General features: G+C 47.0%; 2 protein-coding genes across 3 annotated transcripts in view; one reads left to right on the top strand and one right to left on the bottom strand.

Annotated features, from left to right (window-relative positions):
• Positions 1-2,032, bottom strand: part of CPD (carboxypeptidase D) — a 32,372-nt gene extending 30,340 nt beyond the window's left edge. The window contains exon 1 of the mRNA XM_065572862.1: positions 1,309-2,032. Within this exon, the coding sequence (XP_065428934.1) occupies positions 1,309-1,955 (647 nt within the window). The 5' untranslated portion in view covers positions 1,956-2,032. The remainder of the gene's footprint in view (positions 1-1,308) is intronic.
• TMIGD1 (transmembrane and immunoglobulin domain containing 1) lies at positions 788-19,092 on the top strand. 2 transcript variants are annotated; one of them, XM_065572878.1, is made up of 7 exons: positions 788-1,015; positions 8,354-8,454; positions 9,826-10,104; positions 11,632-11,910; positions 14,226-14,329; positions 15,449-15,489; positions 16,556-19,092. In XM_065572878.1, exons 1-7 carry the CDS (start codon positions 987-989, stop codon positions 16,557-16,559), a joined length of 837 nt encoding a protein of 278 aa, XP_065428950.1. In that variant the 5' UTR covers positions 788-986; the 3' UTR covers positions 16,560-19,092. The 2 variants fall into 2 exon arrangements, with proteins under 2 accessions (XP_065428950.1, XP_023961714.3); XM_024105946.3 differs by lacking the exon at positions 788-1,015 and adding an exon at positions 7,436-8,058.
• Positions 19,093-19,599: the final 507 nt, after the last annotated feature.

Genomic DNA, 19,599 nt, shown 5'->3' with positions numbered 1-19,599 from the left:
AACCCAGAGGATTTTCCCCACTAGATAATTTTGAGCAAGAGCAAATTTGGGGCTTATGCTGCAGCACAAAATGAATCTATCAATACAGCAGAGCTGACAGTAAAGTTCAGCAAGTGTGGCCCACACACACTCAATAGAACTACTGACATGCATGAACATTTGTGGGATCAAGACCTACATCTAGAAACATTCAGCAATAATTCTCTATGCAACAACAGCAAGAAGCAATGTGGGGAAAATTTATTAGGGTGGAGGAAAGGTGGATGCTCCACCTACCACAGTTCATGCCAGACCTCAGTATTTGAGCACCAGTAGGTATTAAGCAACACATTTGGTTCATATTACTAAAGATCAGACAGCTATTCAGAGGCGAGTTAACAATACAGGGCCACAAGCAAAGGTCACCAATGGTCTTGAGGTGAAGTACATCCAGAAAATAAGTCTATCCGTTACTGAGAGCTCATTTAAGCTTGCTGTGAAGAAGGAGTCAACATGAACAAAAGAATAGGAGAACTTGTGGCACCTTAGAAACTAACAAATTTATTTGGGCATAAGCTTTCGGGGGCTACAGCCCACTTCATCAGATACATGCAAATGGGTTTTAGCCCACGAAAGCTTATGCCCAAATAAATTTGTTAGTCTCTAAGGTGTCTCAAGTACTTCTCGTTCTTTTTACTGATACAGACAAACATAGTTACCACTCTGAAACCTGTCAACATGAATAGTTTAAGTTACTATTGCCTTGTTTGATTAGCCAGGAAAACAACATTGCTAGTGGTCCCTTAAGTGCAGTTGTCCATAAAGAAACCAACATGGTTTCTCTGCCAGGTGCACGTGGGCCTTTGTGTAGTTAACCAATAAAATGTTCCACTGTTCCATTCATAAGAGGTCTGCTAAACAAGCCAGCACATAAGTTAGAGCCAAGCAGCTAGACGCCCCAGCAGCCGCGGATTACAGCACAAAGGGAGCTAAAGGGAACTGGTACAATGCAGACAGAACCACAGGAGACTTCAAGGTAAGGAAAATGTATTACAATGGCTTGACCATTAGTCCCGCTACGTACCTCCAGCCCTCACCCCAACAACCCCCCTCCCCACAGTCATCCCCATCTCCCAAAGCCCAGACGGGATCTACTGGCTAGGAGCCCGCGGTCCTCGCCCCTTGGATCCAGACCCCTCCTCAGCCACACCAAAGCGTCACATACAGACAAAGCACCTTCAGTCCCCCCCTCCGAGGGGCTCCCCCCGGTTCCCCCTGGCCGAGGGGCTCCCCCCGGTTCTCCCTGGCCGAGGGGCTCCCCCCACTCACTTGTTGCGCTGCATCCAGGCGATCAGGGCCCGCACCTCGGGCACGGGCTCCAGGTCGGGCTGGTCCGCCCCGAACTGGTCGGGGAAGCTGCGGTTCAGGTCCTTGCCGCGGCCGTTCTCGCGGCCGCCCGGGGCCGTGCCGTCGCAGTCGCCCTCGCGGGCCCGCTCGAAGCCGTCGGGGTTGAGGCTAGGCAGCAGGTAGAGGTCGGTGGCGTTGAGGAGGCGGCCGGCCCGGGCGTCCCCGCGGGCCCAGCCGGACACCAGCTCCTGGGCCAGGCGCAGCAGCAGCGGCCGGCCCAGCGGCTCGTCGCCGTGCATGTTCCCCACCAGCTTGACCTGCGGGCGGCCGGGGATCGGGGCCCCGCCCGGCTCCGCCTCGGGCCGCGCGGGCTCCAGCCCCGCCGTCAGGCGCAGCACCCACAGCGGCCGCCCCTCCACCGACTGCCCGATGCTGAAGAGCCGGGCCAGGCCCGGCGGGGCCCCCTCAGCCAGCGCCCGCAGCGCCGCGCCCAGCTCGGCCGAGCGCAGGTAGCCCGGGGCCTGGCCCGGGGCCTCCCCCTCGCCCGCCGCCGCCTCCGCCTTCTTGATGTGGGCGCCGCCCGCCGGGCCCAGCCCGAGCAGCAGCCACAGCACGAGCCGCCCGGCCATGGGGAGAGACGCGCGGCCACACACAGGGCCCAGCCACCGCACCGGAGACGGGAGACTGGCGCGCGGGGGGGGAAAGGAGGGGTGGACAGCGGTGCAGGCGGCCAATAGGAGGGCAGGGGCGGGGACAGCTGAGGAGGTGACCAATGGAGGGGCAGGAACGTCTGAGGAGCTGGCCAATGAAAAGCAGGAACAGGGACAGCTGAGCAGGTGACGAATGGGAAGGCAGGGCCTACTGAGGCGTACCAATGGGAAGGCAGAGGCCGGCACGAAGCGGATGGGGGCCAATGAGGGAGGAGAGAGCGAGAGAAAGGGGAAAGGAACCAATGGGGGAGGAGGAGACTGGGAAGGGCGGAGCGAACGGAGAGGTAACATCCCAATGGGGGAGGAGAGGACCAGGATGGGCGGGGCGAGAGATGGACCAATGAGGCAGCCGAGGGGGGGGGGGGGGGCGGTAAGGCCCCATGCTAGGCCAGGTGTATTAAAAAAAAAACCGGAGTTGGTAACGTAACCAAGAGGGCGTGGCCACCCTTAAAGAGGCAGTGCTCCGCGCAGCAAGGCTAACGTGTCCAGCTCGGACGTGGGGGGCGCCCCAGGGCTGCACCGGGCCCTGGCGTGGCGGGGGCGCTGGGGAGCGGGACGGGGCTGGGCCGGGCCAGGCCAGCCTGTGGCCGGAGCCAGCACTGGGGCGCGTTCCCCGTGCTGGCACAGCACATGGGTGGCCCCCAGGGTGAGGCAGGTCTTAGGGCCCCCCCCGCGGGGCTGGTAGTTTGATTAATTTCCTCATATAATAATATATGGAGATATACCTATCTCATAGAGCTGGAAGGGAACGGTCATTGAGTCCAGCCCTCTCCCTTCACTAGCAGGACCAAATACTGATTTTGCCCCAGATCCCTAAGTGGCCCCCTCAAGGACTGAACTCACAACCCTGGGTTTAGCAGGCCAATGCTCAAACCACTGAGCTATCCCTCCCCCACAGGCCTAGGCTGGGCAGGAGGCTGTGCCCTGGTGGGATGGGCCCCGATGAGGGTGCTGGGCATGGCACTCAGCTTGTTCCCCGCTCCTCCTGCCCGGAGCCGCCCAGCCCTGCAGGGCTCTGCACCATCCTGCCAACAGCTGCCGCTGACTCACCCCTCTGCGCCTTGGCGCCATGTCTCTGAAATATTCTATGCGAAGTGGAACAGGTGCAGACTAGAGAGGGGAAACACGAGTGATGAGGGAGCCAGAACTGCTTCCATACGAGGAGAGATTAAAGAGACTGGGACGTAGGAAAGAGACGACTAAGGAGGGATATGATGGAGGTCTATGAAATTACAAATGCTGTGGCAAAAGGGAAGAGGGAAGTGTTATTTCCTCCTTCACATAACACAAGAAGTAGGGGTCACCCAATTAAATTAACAGGCAGCAGGTTTAAACCACTCTTGTCCACCAACCCCTAGAGGGTAGCCAGACAGAGAGAAAGAGGAAATTCTATCCATATATTAAGTTGTGTGGTTAACAATAGCTTGAGGGCTTTGTTTCAACTTCTCCCTTCCAATTCCTGGAGGAATGGAGCTTCCACATAGTATTCCCCAGACATTGTGTCTCATGGTTCAAGATGTGGATTGCTATTCTGAGCAAACAGAGGTACAACCTGTAATCTTGTTTTGTATCCTTGATGGGAATAGAGCAACAGCTTTCCTGCTTTAAAGGCCAACAGCAACTATAATTATTAACAATATATTCAAGGTATATTGGCTAGCTATACATCTCACCGTGGAAACCAGGCTGCATGAGTTCTGAATCTTCCTGGGGCAACAATGACCCACTGTAATGGTTTAACAAATAGAGAGGAAAAATAAGAGAAGGTTTGGTGGAAGGGGGATGTTGTGCTAAATATATTTGTGGCATTACTCAGATGCTTTACTTCTCAACGCTGACATTCAGCAAATGGAGAGAATAGAGTTGGTTGCACTCATGACGCAAGTGTTGTTGCAAATTACACTACACCATGTATTAAAATAGGATTACAATCAGGGAACTGGAATGATTGGGAAGATGCCAATGACCTCTGAGCAACACCTGAGGCACTATTGTGAGCACATTGTCCTGGGAATAGGATTAATGCTATGATTGGTTAATTTTTTGCTTGACAAATTAACCAATCTCTCAACCCTAGATTGTGCATGTTTTTGCATATCCCATTACATATCTAACTCCAGGGGCAGGTTGTAGTTTGCAAACCATTTCTCAAGAAGAGCTTGAATGTTTTTTATCTATAAATGCCAGAAAGGTCATATGGTTAATTATTCAATGATGGATGTTCTGAATGATCAAATCCGGCCTAAACGAGGTCTAATGTTTGAAGTCAGAGTCTAGAACATCAAACAGAAAATAAACTTTGTCCCATTCCCTGTCAAGTCCTAAATCTCTTCTTCGCAGGTTTGCCAGGCTTGGATTAGTCTCAGGAATTGATTGGTGATGATTAATTTAGTCCTTCTGGGCATGTTCAGAGTCATATCTAAGGAAAGATCTCAGCTTGTAAAATGCGCTATTTTCACTACTCTTATCATTCCCTATCTACAACAGGAAAGGTGGTGTCTTATAAGCACAGGGATCATCATATATAGGAACATTGGACTAACCATACTGGATCAAAGCATAATACCAGATGCTTTAAATTAAAGTGCAAAAACCTCCATAATAGAGTTATGGAATAATCTCTCCATCAGAGAAGTTTCTTCCTAATGTGACACGGTTAGTAGCTGATTTATCCTCTGGAGCATGAGGATTTATACCCCTTATAAATTTTTATTCTGATCACCGTCAACATGGACAATGTCATCCATATAAATGTGTCCTTTTTTTTGAGTCTCACTAAGTTCTAGGTCTTCATGATATCCTGCGGCAACATGTTTGACAGGCTACTGTGCACAAATATACGAAAAACTATTGCCTCTTGTCAGTTTGAAATTTTCTGCCTTTCAATTTTAGGTGCTTGTTTGACAATGTAACAAGTGGGTGAGGGAGACTGGCATCAGAGACCAATCGGAGGTGGGAGTCAACTTCCTGACAGCGAATGAGAGCTGATAGGTAGGATGGGGATAGGCCGGGAAGGGCCCTGAAAGTGAAGACAAGTAGCGTATGTTTGATGCTGTAGGAAAGGCAGAACCAGTGGAGGGGTGCAAAGAGAGGAGTCACATGGTCAAAGCAATGATCTTTGCAGCAGCATTTTAAATGGATATTAGTGGGAGCAAGGTTTAATTTGTCAAGGCCAGAGAAAAGGATGTTGCAATAATCAAGACATGAGCTGATGAGAGCCCGGACAAGAGTTTTATCTGTGTGGATGGACAGGAAAGGCCGTATTGTAGAGAGATTATCTAGAACAAATCTGAGACTCTGGGTGTGAGGGTCAAGAGAGAGGGCCAAGTGAAAGATGACACCCAGGTTACGGGCCTGAGTGACTGAGAGGATGGTGGTGTTGTCCACAGTGATCAAGGAGGGAGGGCGTGGGGAGGGCTTGGGGGAAAGTTTAAAGGCTCTGTTTCAAGGACGCCATTTCAGATTTTGGTAGCGGGAGGCAACTTTAACCATGATTCCCGGGGCAATTTTCTATTGCATCAATAGTCCACAGTCACTTAAAAATTAGCCCCAAAATAGCCCAATCTATTTATTTAATCATTTTTTTATTAACACTGGGGTCTATACCTTTAAAAAGAATCACTATCTAGAGTTTAATTAAATGATGGATGTTAGCAGCATAGATCTATAACAAAGAAATGTTGGCAGCCAAATCTTACAACTTGTTCAGATTGGCTTAGGTTTATGTTCACTGAAGAGTTTCTACAAATAGTTATGATAAATACAAAGGATTAAGTTGGAAGGAGGTTTCTGGTGTGCTGCTGTAAGGATTTGATAGAGTAAACATCATCTCCATGAAACTCACTGATCTGTCAGACTCTGCCACCCTCAGAAATGTTACAGAGTAGGTACAACAGGAGATAAGAATATTTACCAGCTGGAAGAGGAGATACAGCAGAAAGATGCAAAATGGCTGCTTGAGGGGAGCAGTCCAGGGGCAGCAGCTCCTCAAAAGGTATCTGGGAAAAAGGTCCCAGAAAAGTGCACCCCCACTCTGGGGAGATTTGGTGAAATCCCGGCATTCACAGAGGGATCGATGTTGCTGTGTCACAGCCTATGGACCTGACCCAAAGCCCAGTGTAGGCAAAGGAAAGACTCCCGCTGACACGTGGGACTAAATGGCAGAATGAATGGCCACACTGGGGCACTGCCATTCATTTCAAAATTAAAGAGTTGGGAATAAATAGGAAGTTTTAAGTGTAATTTAAACAATCTTTGTGGTGTGACGGCATGTTTGTTTCTTGACAGCAGGGAAAGATCCCAGGTGGTCATTCTTCAGCAGGGCTCTTGCTGTCTGGGGGTAATTATCCCCTGAATGTGCCTGGGGCAGCAGCCCCTGCTCCCCGCGCCCCCCAAGCATCTGTGTCTACTGGGGTCCCAAGGGTCTGCTCCTGCCCTTGTAACATGTCACCATGGGAAGGGGAGGGGCAGATCATGATGAAATCTGCAGCAAGCATCTTCTGACCTAAGCCCAGAGTTTCTTTCCCCCTGAGCCTGTTTGTTTCAGGAAAATTAATTTGAAAAAAGTGCTGCAGAAGCTCCCAGCCCTGCTATTGGCTCTGCCCGATACACCTCTGTATTCCTATTGGCTGAGCAAAGAATAGCCAGCGGGGCGGGGGGGAGGAGTGAGTGAGCCACATTACTCCTGGCTGGGGAGGCAGGGGGGAGTAAGCAGTGTGGGGGTACAAAACTCAGGGGGGCTGCAGCCCCCCTCTGCCCTACCTAAATGGCGCCCGTGCTCTGTTTTAGCCATGCTGAGCTAGGGATGGCAGCTAGACATCCAGGAGGAGATGTCAGAGACAGGCCCCACTCTGATTCCTCTCTCCAAAGCACCTTGGGTAGGTATCAAATAAAAAACGTTTCCTGAAAATGGCTTCTTGTTTTGTGTGGATTTTTTCAACAGCTGAACAAATGTACAGAGCTACTAATACATAGTATTTTGTGCACTGGCACCCTCTAGTGTCCTGTCAGTTGCAAAACCATACAGCAGCTCGCCAAACCCACTGGCGCTCTCTGCTGAGTGGGTCGAACATAGTCCACCTTGTTCAGGGTCCCTTTCCTGCTTATGAAATGCACTTTATGGCCCACTGTAGACAGTTTCTGACCCCAGGTTTATGATGAGCCTGATCCAGAGAGGTGCTGAGCACCCAAAGGCCCATCGACGTCCGTGGGACATTCCTTTCGGGGTCAGGATGGGTGAGGACCTTGTGGTTTATAGTTATCACCTTTGTCCTGCTAAGGTGTGCTGAGAATATTCAAAACACCATCTTCCCTTAGCACCACGGGCTTCAGCAGCACCCCCAAAGTGACGCTTCGAAACACATGGAGACAAATCCAGACTTGTAAGCAGCCGAAACTCCAGCGAATTCAATGCAGTTGTATCCACTGTAACATCACTGGCCCCAGTGGCTGAGCTAACTGAAAAATAGGTGTTTCCAGCTTGGAGGAGTCTTATGGGGGCAGAGGGGACTCATTTGTGGTTCCTATGTCACTGCAGTGACCCCGGTCTTCAATCTCCAAATATACATTTCAGAGTTTGAGCCAGTTCCCAGTCACCTCACTCCTGCATGCAGTCCCAGGGACTGCGAGGGAGAGAATGGGATGGGCTCCTGTCCTGGCTCTTGAGGTCTGAAACAAAGCTCCCACTGGCTTGAATGAATGCCGGCCCAGGCCCCAGCTGAGAAGGAAACATGCCTTATTTTTGGTTGAAATCAGCAATGGACCCAGTAACTTTCCTGTTAGTTACTCATTGCCTCAGCTAGTCCCATAAAACAGTGAGCAGTGCAGGAAGAATCCTTAGTTTCTGACCGGTGTTCTGTGTACTCAGAAATTCAGTGAAGGAACAAGGCCTTGAACCCAGTTTATCTGTCTCACTTGACACTGAACTACAATAAAAACATTACAGTTCAGCCCTTATAAATGAGATGAGGAAAGTGCTGTGCATTTCTGAACAGGAGAAGCCTCTTCGCAGACTCTCCCCAAGGTAAGCAGCAGGGTTAGCTACCCCAAGAGAAAGGCTCTCTGCCACAGCAGTAACTTCCCATTGCTAGGAAAAAAATAATTTCTGAGGAAGGGGCTAACGATTTAAAGGCGAGTCGCTTCTATTTTAACGTGGAGTACAACCAACAAGAAACGAATACAACATCCTCCTCAGGGCCCCACCTGCCCATCAGCTGTGAAGGGCCTTTCTGGGAGGGTTTTACTCGGAATGTGTGATAGCAATGTATAATTATCCCATGCTGGCAGTATTCATAGAACCATGACTCTCTATCCAACAGATCCCACCTGAATAGATCAGAGATGGCCCAGAAAAGCCGCCTACCTGCCCCTTATGGAGTACCTGTCCTTGCAGTTTTACTTTTGCCATGTCTAGTCACAGGTAAGCAGCGAAGAAAAGCTGCAGCATATTTGTCTGAGATTCTTAATATCTACTGATGCTCTGCTTGACACCTGTCACTGGGTGGTGTCCAAGGTGATGTGCTACAGCTCGATCCCGCCCGACATTTCCTAGATTGTAGTAATCGTTCCTAAATAGGCTATGCATAGAAAGAACTGATCTGCTCAATATGGCATCGTGAGCAACCAGAGAGAATGAAGAGGCTTCAGCATTTTAAAAAGTGTCATTCACACTGAATGAGACTGGCGAACTCCAAAGGTACAAAAATCAGAGGACTACATTCTTTGAACAATACGTGAAAAACAACAAGTCTGAATGCTTTAACTGTCTAGGAGTACCAAACAAGAGAATAATGGTTTTCGGTTATTTTTTGTGCCCCGAGAGAGCAATTGCCTTTGCATTTTCAACTGACTTTTTCAGTTAATTAAGACATAATGGGGACTAGAGTCTTGAGCTTTGGAGAGAAATGACAACTTATTTCCCATAGGGATTATTTTTCCCAGTGAAAATGTCCTAAGGCTCCAAACTTAGAATCCGACTCTGCAGTCCTTGAACAGCAAAACTCTACTGAAGCCAATGCAGACGTAGCTGGTGATCTAACTACCCAGTTATACTCACAAATGCAACTCGAGACAATCAAAAAAATTAGCACATAAAAACATGAGCATGAAAAATTGAGTACATAAAAGTGTGTCTGTGAAAACTGAGCACACACAGTATTTCAGGAGGGTGGAGTATTTGTCTTTATTGTGTCCTTTTGCTGGAGAGGCTAATACATTACTGCTACAGGCGAATCTCATCTTACCCTGGGGTTACGTTCCGCTGTCAGCGTAAAGTGAAAATCACGTATAGTCAAAATTACATTGAGTGTAATGGCGGGCAGAATCGCCCGCATTACAGGTACACTATTTCAATTGTTATTTTTCTCTCTTTTTTTTTTTTTTGTTGCCGACCACGCAAAACTGAATTTGCACATGTTAAATGCGCGTAAGATGAGACTTGCCTGTATATATGTGGTGGCTGGTGGGTTTTTTCTTCATGGCCCAGATTCCAGTGTCAGGGCTCTGTGTTTGCTTGTGCGTTTCGAACGCTTACAGATTAGGACTGGCACCTTTTTATCTGGTTTTGTAAATCTAAATAAATAAAACAAAAGTTGTGCCTGAACAATTGTGGCTGCGGTTTTAGAAGCTGCTTTAGAAAATGAAGTTATTAGATTTAAGCCTGACAACTCCATTCTTAACCTGTTCTCTGGGGCCTGGGCACTGTAAGAGCGGCCTGGTAATTACGAATATTGTCCTGGCCTGTGCAAAAGGTACAGATTGTGAAACTCACCATGTCCATTTCCCTTCCCAGGTGTGGAGCTGGCTATAAACAATAGTTCTGATAACCAAATACTATCCACAAAGCCCGGCCGTGACGAGTCCCTGTGGTGCACTGTACGTAACAACAGCAGGGCGGAGGAATTACGCTGGTACCGAGGAGACGGGACTGTGAACTTGAAAGATGGAAATAAAATTAATACCACTAACATCTGCATACTTCCAGTCTCTAAGACCGACAATGGAGTCAGCTTTACCTGCAAGCTGGTGCGGAACGAGTCCATTCAGATCTCGGTGACTCTGGATGTCCAGTGTGAGTTAATGGGAGGCCTGATTATGCAAAATAGCCATGGGTGTGTGAGATCAATGGGTTTAGCACACCCATGGGCTGCTCACTAGTTGAAGTCCAGGCCGAACTGTTCTATATTCTTGTGCCTTGTCTTCCCTAAGAAAAAGTGTTAGCTGATGTTAGGTGTTCGCTAATGTGTTCAAAATACACCTTTTTCCTAGTGTAAACAAAACCTTCAAGCCAGATCCGACTTTGATTTAAATCAATGCGGGGTCTTTCCGTTTTCGTCAGTGGGAGCTGGATGAGGCCCTTGATTAAGAAGTAGATTTACTAGCTATTGTTGCCTCCTCCACCTAGACTCCCGCTTGAAAAGAGAGGGGAACAAAAGAATCAGAGCACAAAAAAGACCCGTCTCCTCTGGTATCTTCTCTGCCGCAGTGGCCACTGCGGGATGCTAGAGGAATATATCAAATCCTCCTGATGCACCTAAGCTCCAGACACCGGCTGATGAGTGGCCTATTCCTGAACCAGGAGGAATGAGTGCCTGTGGCTATGTCTTCACTGAAAAAAAAAAAAAAAAAAAGGGTGTGTGTTTCCAGTGGGATAACTGAGGTGTGTTAGCCATCCCACTGTCAAACCCTAGGAGACACACGACACTTTAGCTAGGTGAGCGCAGCCACGGGCGGGAGATGTAGGATTGATGGCGCCTAGGTACATCATGGCAAAAACCATCTGCCCCTTGACTCCACTAGGATTTTGCAGCATGATGGTTAATATGCATTAGTTATTACGCTGTAAAAACCAAGCTTTTATTCAGTGAAAGCTGAAAGGTGATGCCTGAAGCTTTGATGACATAAAGGTGGCCAACTGTGCCTCCAGATGGAAGATGTCGTGTGATCAATCTCGCCCCTCTCCTTGGTGGCTCTGAATGTATCAAGTTCCAGCAGTGCTTAGCAGCGCATGGGACAGCTATTAAATAAGCTACATTCTGATCTTACAGTTTAGATTTCTGACTGTACTATCTGATCTTACGACAGAATGAAATTTAACACCAGTACAGCTCGTAGGAAAGACTGCTAAAAGCTGTAGCAGCAGAACTGATTGATATCGGTGTTTTGAAAAGTAGTCGGGACTCCCTTTTAAAATTATGTCTGGAAATTACTGTTCCTAATGATGACTGCCCAGTTTGTTCAAGTAGTGCTGTGAAGGGTTACAGAATTGCTATACATCATCATTGTTGGGGGGAGGGATAGCTCAGTGGTTTGAGCATTGGCCTGCTAAACCCAGGGTTGTGAGTTCAATCCTTGAGGGGGCCACTTAGGGATCTGGGGCAAAATCAGTACTTGGTCCTGCTAGTGAAGGCAGGGGGCTGGACTCGATGACCTTTCAAGGTCCCTTCCAGCTCTAGGAGATAGGATATCTCCAATAATTTAAAATTTATTTGTGCATGCATCAGAAATGTTGAAAGGGAACTCCTTTTCCCTTAAATAGTAAGTAGGTGTTTGTGGTTCTGGTAACTTTGTAATTCAAATAACTGGTTGTTGTGAACAGTTCCTCCTCTCCTAACTGGGGAAGACCCTCCTCCAGTAGAAGAAAAGAATGATGTGAAGCTGACTTGCAATGTGAATTCCAACCCTCAAGCTGAAATGGTTTGGTATAAAGACAACAGCACCCTGACCCTGAAGAAAGATCGCTATCAGATATACCATACTAGTGAGGTTTTCCAGCTGACTATCAAGAAAGTAGAAAAATCTGACAATGGAACATACACTTGTGAGGCTAAATCTGTTCTCGGAGAGATGAGAAAGGAGTTCCACCTGACAGTTGAAGGTAACGCTAATGAGTATTCAGCTAAGTGCATACCAACAATAGCTTGCCTTTTGTACCTGACTGGTTAATAATTATAAGGCTACAGCAGCATTAAATCCTTTTCCTGTTCCACCACTTATTTAAAAGTATTTGGAGAGTGTAATCTGAAGGGGCTTCATCTCACCGTCTGATCTCCTGAAGCCAGATGTGTGCATTAGAACTTTCCAAGCATTCCAGTCCCTTCTTTAAGTTCATGCCCATTGGCCAACTTGAATCCCAGCAATTAGTTGCCGTGAGCAAAATGTTATACTTTATACAGGCCCCAGTACAGCAGTGCAGTCCATACTGGCAAATCCTGGGGCCAGTGGAGAGCCCCATTTAAGTCGGCGAGGCTCTGTACAGTCACAGGAGCGTGGAGCCATTTGCAGCATCAGGGCACTAGATTATAAGCACTTTGGGGCAGACACTGTCTCTTCTCTCGTGTTTGCCCAGTGCCCAGCACAATTAGCCTGATCCCGATGACGAGTGGAGAACTCTGGCACGACTGTAATGCAAACAATATATAATAACTTGTTCTTTTCCCTCGATGGAATTCAGTAGAAATTAGAGCAGGGGTGGTTGTAAACGAGACATTTTATTTGAAGTAAGTAGGGCAATGACACGTGTATGCTTTGAATAGCAGGTTGGGGCCAGGGCTAGGTTGAGCAACAGCTAGAAATAGGCTGACACGAAGCTCACTTGCAAATTGGCCGAAAAACTGAATGAAGTATAATAATTATAATTTGTGCATAGACAGCATGATGCAATCGAGGATCTCAGGCGGCTTGATAAATGTTAATTAAGCCACACAGCTCACCTTTGAAGGAGGATATTCTTATTCCCATTTTACAGATGGGGAAAAATGAGGTAGAACCGGGCGCAGGATCTTGCCCAAAATCACAGCACAAGGCAGCGGCAAAGACAAAACCAGAATTGAGAACTAAATCCAGGAGTACTAACTCTGGCTTCTGCTCGGACTACTGGCCTCTCCCAAGAAGCCTAGTTTTTGTTTGTTTGTTTGTTTTAAAGATGTAAAACAATGTGAAGATCCTCTGCTTAATAGCTGTTGAGATGTTTGTTTCAAAAGCAAGAGGCTATGCCCTGTTTAGAAAGAAATCAGTAACTTTCTCCGGTCCCTTAATTAGATTGTTGACACACAAATAAGAGGATACATTTGAATTGTATCAATGTACAGAATACAAAGGTGCCACAGTAGGGATCTGGTGCATATGTTTTCATAATAATCTACAGCTATCTTAGGGCTGCAGTTTCCCACCCCTCATTCTAATAAATCAATGGTTTGCTGGCTGCAGGGCTGCCCACAAGCCGTTCTCTCCTATCGCTAGAACCATCATAAAACCAGCTATACTGGTGGTGTCAGGAAACACTACTGCACAGTTGTTTATCCTTACTCTGTGTCCATGGCCTGATGGTCTATCCCAGGGGTGGCCAACCTGGGGCTCCGGAGTCACATGCGGCTCTTCAGAAGTTAATATGCGGCTCCTTGTACAGGCACCGACTCCGGGGCTGGAGCTACAGGCGTAGGGTGACCAGATGTCCCGATTTTATAGGGACAGTCCCAATTTTTGGATCTTTTTCTTATATAGGCTCCTATTACCCCCCACCCCCGTCCCGATTTTTCACATTTGCTGTCTGGTCACCCTACAGGCGCCAACTTTCCAGTGCGCCGGGGGGTGCTCACTGCTCAACCCCTGGCTCTGCCACAAGCCCTGCCCCCACTTCACCACTTCCCACCCCCTCCCCTGAGCCTGCCGTGCCTTCACTCCTCCCCTTCCCCCTCTGAGCCTCCTGCGAACCCCGAAACAGCTGATTGGGAGGTGGGGGACAGGGGGGAGGCATTGATTGGTGGGGCTGCCGGTGGGTGGGAGGTGCTGGGAGCCAGGGGAGAAGCTGATGGGGGGCTGCTGACATATTACTGTGGCTCTTTGGCAATATACATTGGTAAATTCTGGCTCCTTCTCAGGCTCAGGTTGGCCACCCCTGACCTAGCTGGAGAACCTGCTGGAGTGGCTACCAATTAATATTTCCAATTAGTCAGTAAAAATATCTGGCTGTTTGTTGTTTGCTTCTTTCTTTTTGAATGTTAGAACCACATGAATATCTCATGCATTACAACAGTTTTTAACCTCAGGTTTTAGCATGGTTCAGGTCACTGTGTAGACAGGGACAGGATGAAACCACTTGCTCTTTTTTGGACATCTCTAAAATGACTTGCTTTATAGAAGTGTATCAATCTGTTCAGTATCCAAATGGGTGTTTTTTTCCCCTTCCAACAGATAGAAAACCGGTTTTTCCCTTGGAGGCTATTATTGCTGCCATTGTGGTGGTTTTACTCACTGTAATTTTTGGAATTGTGGCTCGAAGAGAAAAAATATTTAAGGTAACAAAAACATCAATGAATCAGAAAACATCATAATGAGCTTGGCACAGCTACTGTTAAGAAAAAGCTCTGTTTAATCTCAGCCTTATTTTTTGAGTGAGGGGAGGAGCGGCTTAACACAATACTTCTGTTGCTTCTTGGACTCAGAAATTAATCCGGAAAGGTTTCATATACAGTTCATATAATGGGGGTTTGTACACTCAGACACATGATTCTCTTTAATGTGGGGGAGTGCATAGGTGTGTGTTGTTGTGAGAGAAGCTATTGAAATTTGCCCTATACAGAAATGACAAACTCTGAATGGTCACCCTACTTCCTGTGTATCATGGATAGCCTACATGAACTACAGCCTAGGCTTGTGCTGTGGTCCTGTTAAAGCTTGCACGCTATGGCAAGGCCAGGCTGGCTTACTAGACGGGAGACTCTGAAGTAAAACAGTCTGTTGGATATTCAGGAGATGGCACTCTTCTCTCAGGCCAGATTACCCCTTACATGCCCCTAGGCACAGCACCTTCAGCGCTCCCCCTGCCTACAGCTGACCTCGTGTTTTCTGTACAAAATGAAACTTTTAACCCACTTTTAACTTTTAGGCGCCCCTAGAACATCAGCGCCCCTAGGCACATGCCTACTGTGCCTAATTGGAAATCCGGCCCTGCCTGTACTGATCTCATGCACCCTGGCCGGGTGGCAGATGTACCATCTTTCTGATATCAAGTTGGAATCCTTTCCAGCCCTGGCATTTTTCACAAAAGTACAGGTGTTGTCCTGTCTGCTTTCCAGTTTGGGCAATCATGGTGCGTCTCCCTAAATGACTCAGTTAACATCTGCACAGCACTTTGAAATATGTTGTGTCCTGTATTACTATTAATGCAATTGCCCTGCAGTTTTCTGTCCGATACTGTTGTGTAGTGTTGCTGTATACTGTTTTGAGAACTGTTATAACCCGCCCCCTGAGGTGGCTGCATATCAGTGGGAGGTAAAGTGATTCCTGTATATTCCATTTGGGGCCAGGTGGGATGAAAGGATCGGTACTAATGTATGTTATGAATATACTTAGTGAAAGTCTTTCATTCTGAAATACAATAATGACAAGATTGTGTTGCTTGTGTTTATTTTTAGTGCTTCAAAAAGACAAAAAAACCACCAAGTGAAACAGCTCTGTAAGTATCTGATTTTGATACAGGCCGTCTATCGTAAATGGATTTTATAATGAAAGCCCCTCCTGCTGAGTTCCAGTTTAGGGTGTTTTATTCTCTTAACACGAATAAGTGGGAGGCAGTGTTGCCAGTACAGAAGCGCATGGGAGGACTTAGTGATGCTTTGTGCTGTACATTATCAGACGCTTAAGGGACCCTTTCTTATCCTTTGCCAGTTTCAATCAGTGCACTTGAAGGTGCTGCTAAGAGGAAGACTACATAGTATAAAAACTGAGGGCAGGCAGCATGGCTCTGACACTGACTTGCTGAGTGACTGAGAAAGTCACTCATTTTTCATCTGTTTCTGTCTCTATAATAGAATATGGAGTGGAAACAATCTTACTTCCTTACCTAACAGCAGTGCTGTGAGGCTTATTCTATTAATGTTTGTATAGTACTTTGAAATCTTTAGATGAAAGGTGCTACGGTAATATAAAACATTATTAATTATTATTATTATTAATGCAGCTAATATTAGTAAACACCATGGATGTGGGTTAATTAGCTTCTGGTACAGAACATTTCATTAGCTGTTCTGTAACATATGCAGAATACAATAGGTACCCAAGATCCATATTTTCCTTCTTTAAGCCTTGGCAGCCCACGTGAAACAAGATGATACTAAGACAAACTAAAAATGACCAAGTCTAGGTCCTCTTTGCTGTCAAAGCAGATGCAAAATAATGCTGCAAAAGTATTATTCTGGCCAGCGGCCTGCACCTCCCCTTTCCCCTTCGTAGATTACTTGTACCGGGGGTATTACAACCCAGTGGGAGGAGCAGCACGGAGAGTCAAGTACTACTCCCTGCAGATCACACCCCCAATCCAGTTTGTGTCTCTGGCCATGGATGATTATAGAGGGTGAACTCTGGGAGGTTGAAGGGGAAGTGAGCACCAAAGTTGTCCTTTGTAGTTTGCTTCCCTGCTACAATATTTTGGACATGCACTTTGGCATAGCTCAGGGTGAATTCAGCCCACTTTGCCTTACATCAGACAGTGATTTACATTTATCCTTTTCATTTTACTCCAGGTGAAGAAATCCTGAGGTTACTGTGTGCGCCTAAGAAGCACCATCTGTAGCAAGACATATGCCCTTGTGTTAAGGGATGGGATTAGCCATTATGCATTGCAATAGTTACTCTAGTTCATATAGTCCCTTCTATATTTATTGTTATTTTACACAATGATCCTTTCAAAATGTAAATGGTTCTTTATGTATGTTGATTATAACCTACTGCTTTGAACACATTCCTTCTGGGGAGGGGCAGGGGGAGAGGATGACTACATTGCTTCCTTTTGGTCTGCCTCCATTTTTATTCCTAAAGGATGTTTGCATGTAATCAGGATCATTATTTCTTAGGAGTCTGTTCCTGTTGATTAGGCCCCAGTGGAAGTCACAATGAGTTGCCATGGGAATGATTATGTTGTCACAACCCGAAGAGCTTGATGTCAAGGGCACAAATACCAGTAGCAGATAATTTCTTAAGAAAGGGAAGGCTTGGGGGCTGAACAGCTCTGTGGTTAGGTAATAAGAAAGAAAATCTCTCGTATGCTGATTTAGCTCCCTCCATGGCCCACTGTGACCAAATGTCGTTTAATGGGTCTCAGTCCAATTCCCAGGACATGGTCATCAGCACAATGGGCACTCACTCCTTTTCTCCTTTGCTGCTAGTCCCCTCAGAAAGGCAAAGACCTGAAGCGCCCGCAGGGACTCACCCCTAGAGGTGGCCCCTTCCAGCCAGCGTCGAGGCACCCAGGTAGTACAGTAGATGAAGCCAGCACTGCTGCTGCCTCCACTGTACCCCTTCGTTTGGAACAATGGATTTCAGGGCCTGTGGCGGTCGCTCGAATACCTTTTACAAACACTATGTTAAAATAAACAATCGTTTTAGAATCAGTTCTCCAGTAGTAAAATTGAGAGGTCATCTCCCCTTCCCCACTGACCATGAGATATACCAGCAGACAATTTTTCACAGGAGTCCAGCAAACCTTTAAAGAGTCATCACAATTTGACTCGGTACACATACCCCATATTCTATAAATTCCAGTTTCTGATGGGCAAATATCCTTCTCAGAAAGTGTAAAGATACTATTACTCAACAGGAAGGAGTTTCTCAACCATTGTAAACTTGAGTCTGTCCTTGATTGATGGAGTGACACTATCCCTGCCAATTTAACATTAACTAGCTTTCAGAGAACATTGTAGCATAATAACTTTAGTACAAACAAATTCTCTTTATTACACACAATAATTTAAATTGCTTTCTATGCAATGAGTAATCCCCTTTACTAAGCCTGACTAGCTGTTTTTCACTACAAGACTGAAAAGTGCTGTATAATGCTATGAGTTTATAATTAGTTTATTTGCATCTGAATTGCAGAGATGCTCAGAGCCTGCAGCTCCCACTGATCTCAGTGGGGGTTGTGGATGCTCACTATCCCTGAAAATCCAGACCTAATTCCAAAGCCATCAGCTAGAAAGGGAAGCCTTGTGATTCTGTTCAGGGAATGAGAGTAGGTTTCTGGGCCAGGTGAAAGGGTTCCATTCTCCCAATGCACGACTGGGATATGCTCTGTGAGGCCTTACTGGGCTCCAGTTTGCAGGGGAATTTTGGGGGTGAGACCGGACCAACGAATCTGTGAAAAAACAGAGTGACGGTCTAGTCTCCCCTTGAAATACAAGTGCAGCGGCCACAGGGCCTACCTTGGTACTGAGGCTGTAGTTTTGGTTGTGCAGGTGCTCTGTTGTCACCCCATTGCATGGGGAAAGATTTCTTCATACCTATCACCACCAGTCAGACTGGTTACGCAGGCTGTTTGCTGGGGACAGGGTTTGCCTTTTCCTGCACCTGTCATTAACTCAAAACAGAAATATTGAAATCAGATGTTGGGAAATTAAAAGGAAATGTAGCAACAGCAAGTTCCTGACACAACAACCAAACTGCACAATCTAGTGAAATACTTTGCTTCTGAATAAAGAACCTCATCTACTGACATAAATGGGTAATCATGGGCAGATTTCCCCTTGAACACTTGAAAAAGAAAACTCGGGAAAACAATTAAACAAGAGATGGGGAAGCATAAATATACCCCCAAGAGATACAAGCTCATAATTTTTGCAATCTACACATTGTCTTCCCTGTCAAATGTTATTTCACTTGCGTAACTACACACCCAAATCATCAGCACTGTGACAGGTGCAAAGACCTATCTCCGGATCCAGAAGTCATCGAGTTAACATCCAGATTAAGTCTCTGATACCCTTTACCTGTACAGGTGAAAAGAGTTGAGGCAGCGCTCCTCCTGCTGAGAGCAATCAGGAGCTAAAGGGTGACATCAACGAGCCCTATAAAAGTGGCTCACTGAGCTACAAAAGAGGAAGGTTATCAGAGAGTGACCTGCATTGGAAAATGTGGTGGCAGGGCAGTAGTCTGAGACATCAGATTATAAGGAACTGTTGTTTTTTTAAATAATCTATGTGAGGTACTTTGATGTTCTGTTTAAAACTCTGGGAATTTGTTCAAAACTGTTGAAATGAAATCATAGCAATGAATGCTTGGAAGAAAAGCGGTCTGTCAAGTGCCGTGTTGTTGGCCTGGTTGGAAACGCTTGCCCCATTTCTGTCCGGGCACATGCCCTGGTTGTCCTGGAAAGTAGGGGTGCCAACACTGTATTTAAAAAAACAAGGGACTTTTCTTAGCACTCCCACCCCACCCAACTTCCTGATATTCATTATGGTGGTTATTGTTAATGCTGGGCAGTGCTCACCCGCAGTGCATAGGGGTGTTTCTCGGTGCTTTCCCCAGCACTCAGTAACTCTAGACCTTGTTATCCAGTGATGGAGAAATAGGGGTGGTCCCTGGTGCAGGGCCTAGGAGCAACCCTAAAAGGGCCTAGCTACGTGCCTGGCACCCCAACCCAGGCGAGTGGGTGGCTTGAGGCTGCACTGGGAGGAGCTGATCAGTGGCTTTGCTGCTGGGTGTTGCTGCCTGCCCAGGGGTCTCTTGGCAGGGCGGGGGGAGGCTGCAGCAGGCATGGGGGCTGGAATTAGGGGTACTGCTGTACCCCGGCTCC

The sequence above is a fragment of the Chrysemys picta genome, chromosome 19 (genome assembly GCF_011386835.1).
Source record: "Chrysemys picta bellii isolate R12L10 chromosome 19, ASM1138683v2, whole genome shotgun sequence".
NCBI lineage: Eukaryota > Metazoa > Chordata > Testudines > Emydidae > Chrysemys > Chrysemys picta.
This window is presented reverse-complemented; position numbering and strand designations above follow the sequence as displayed.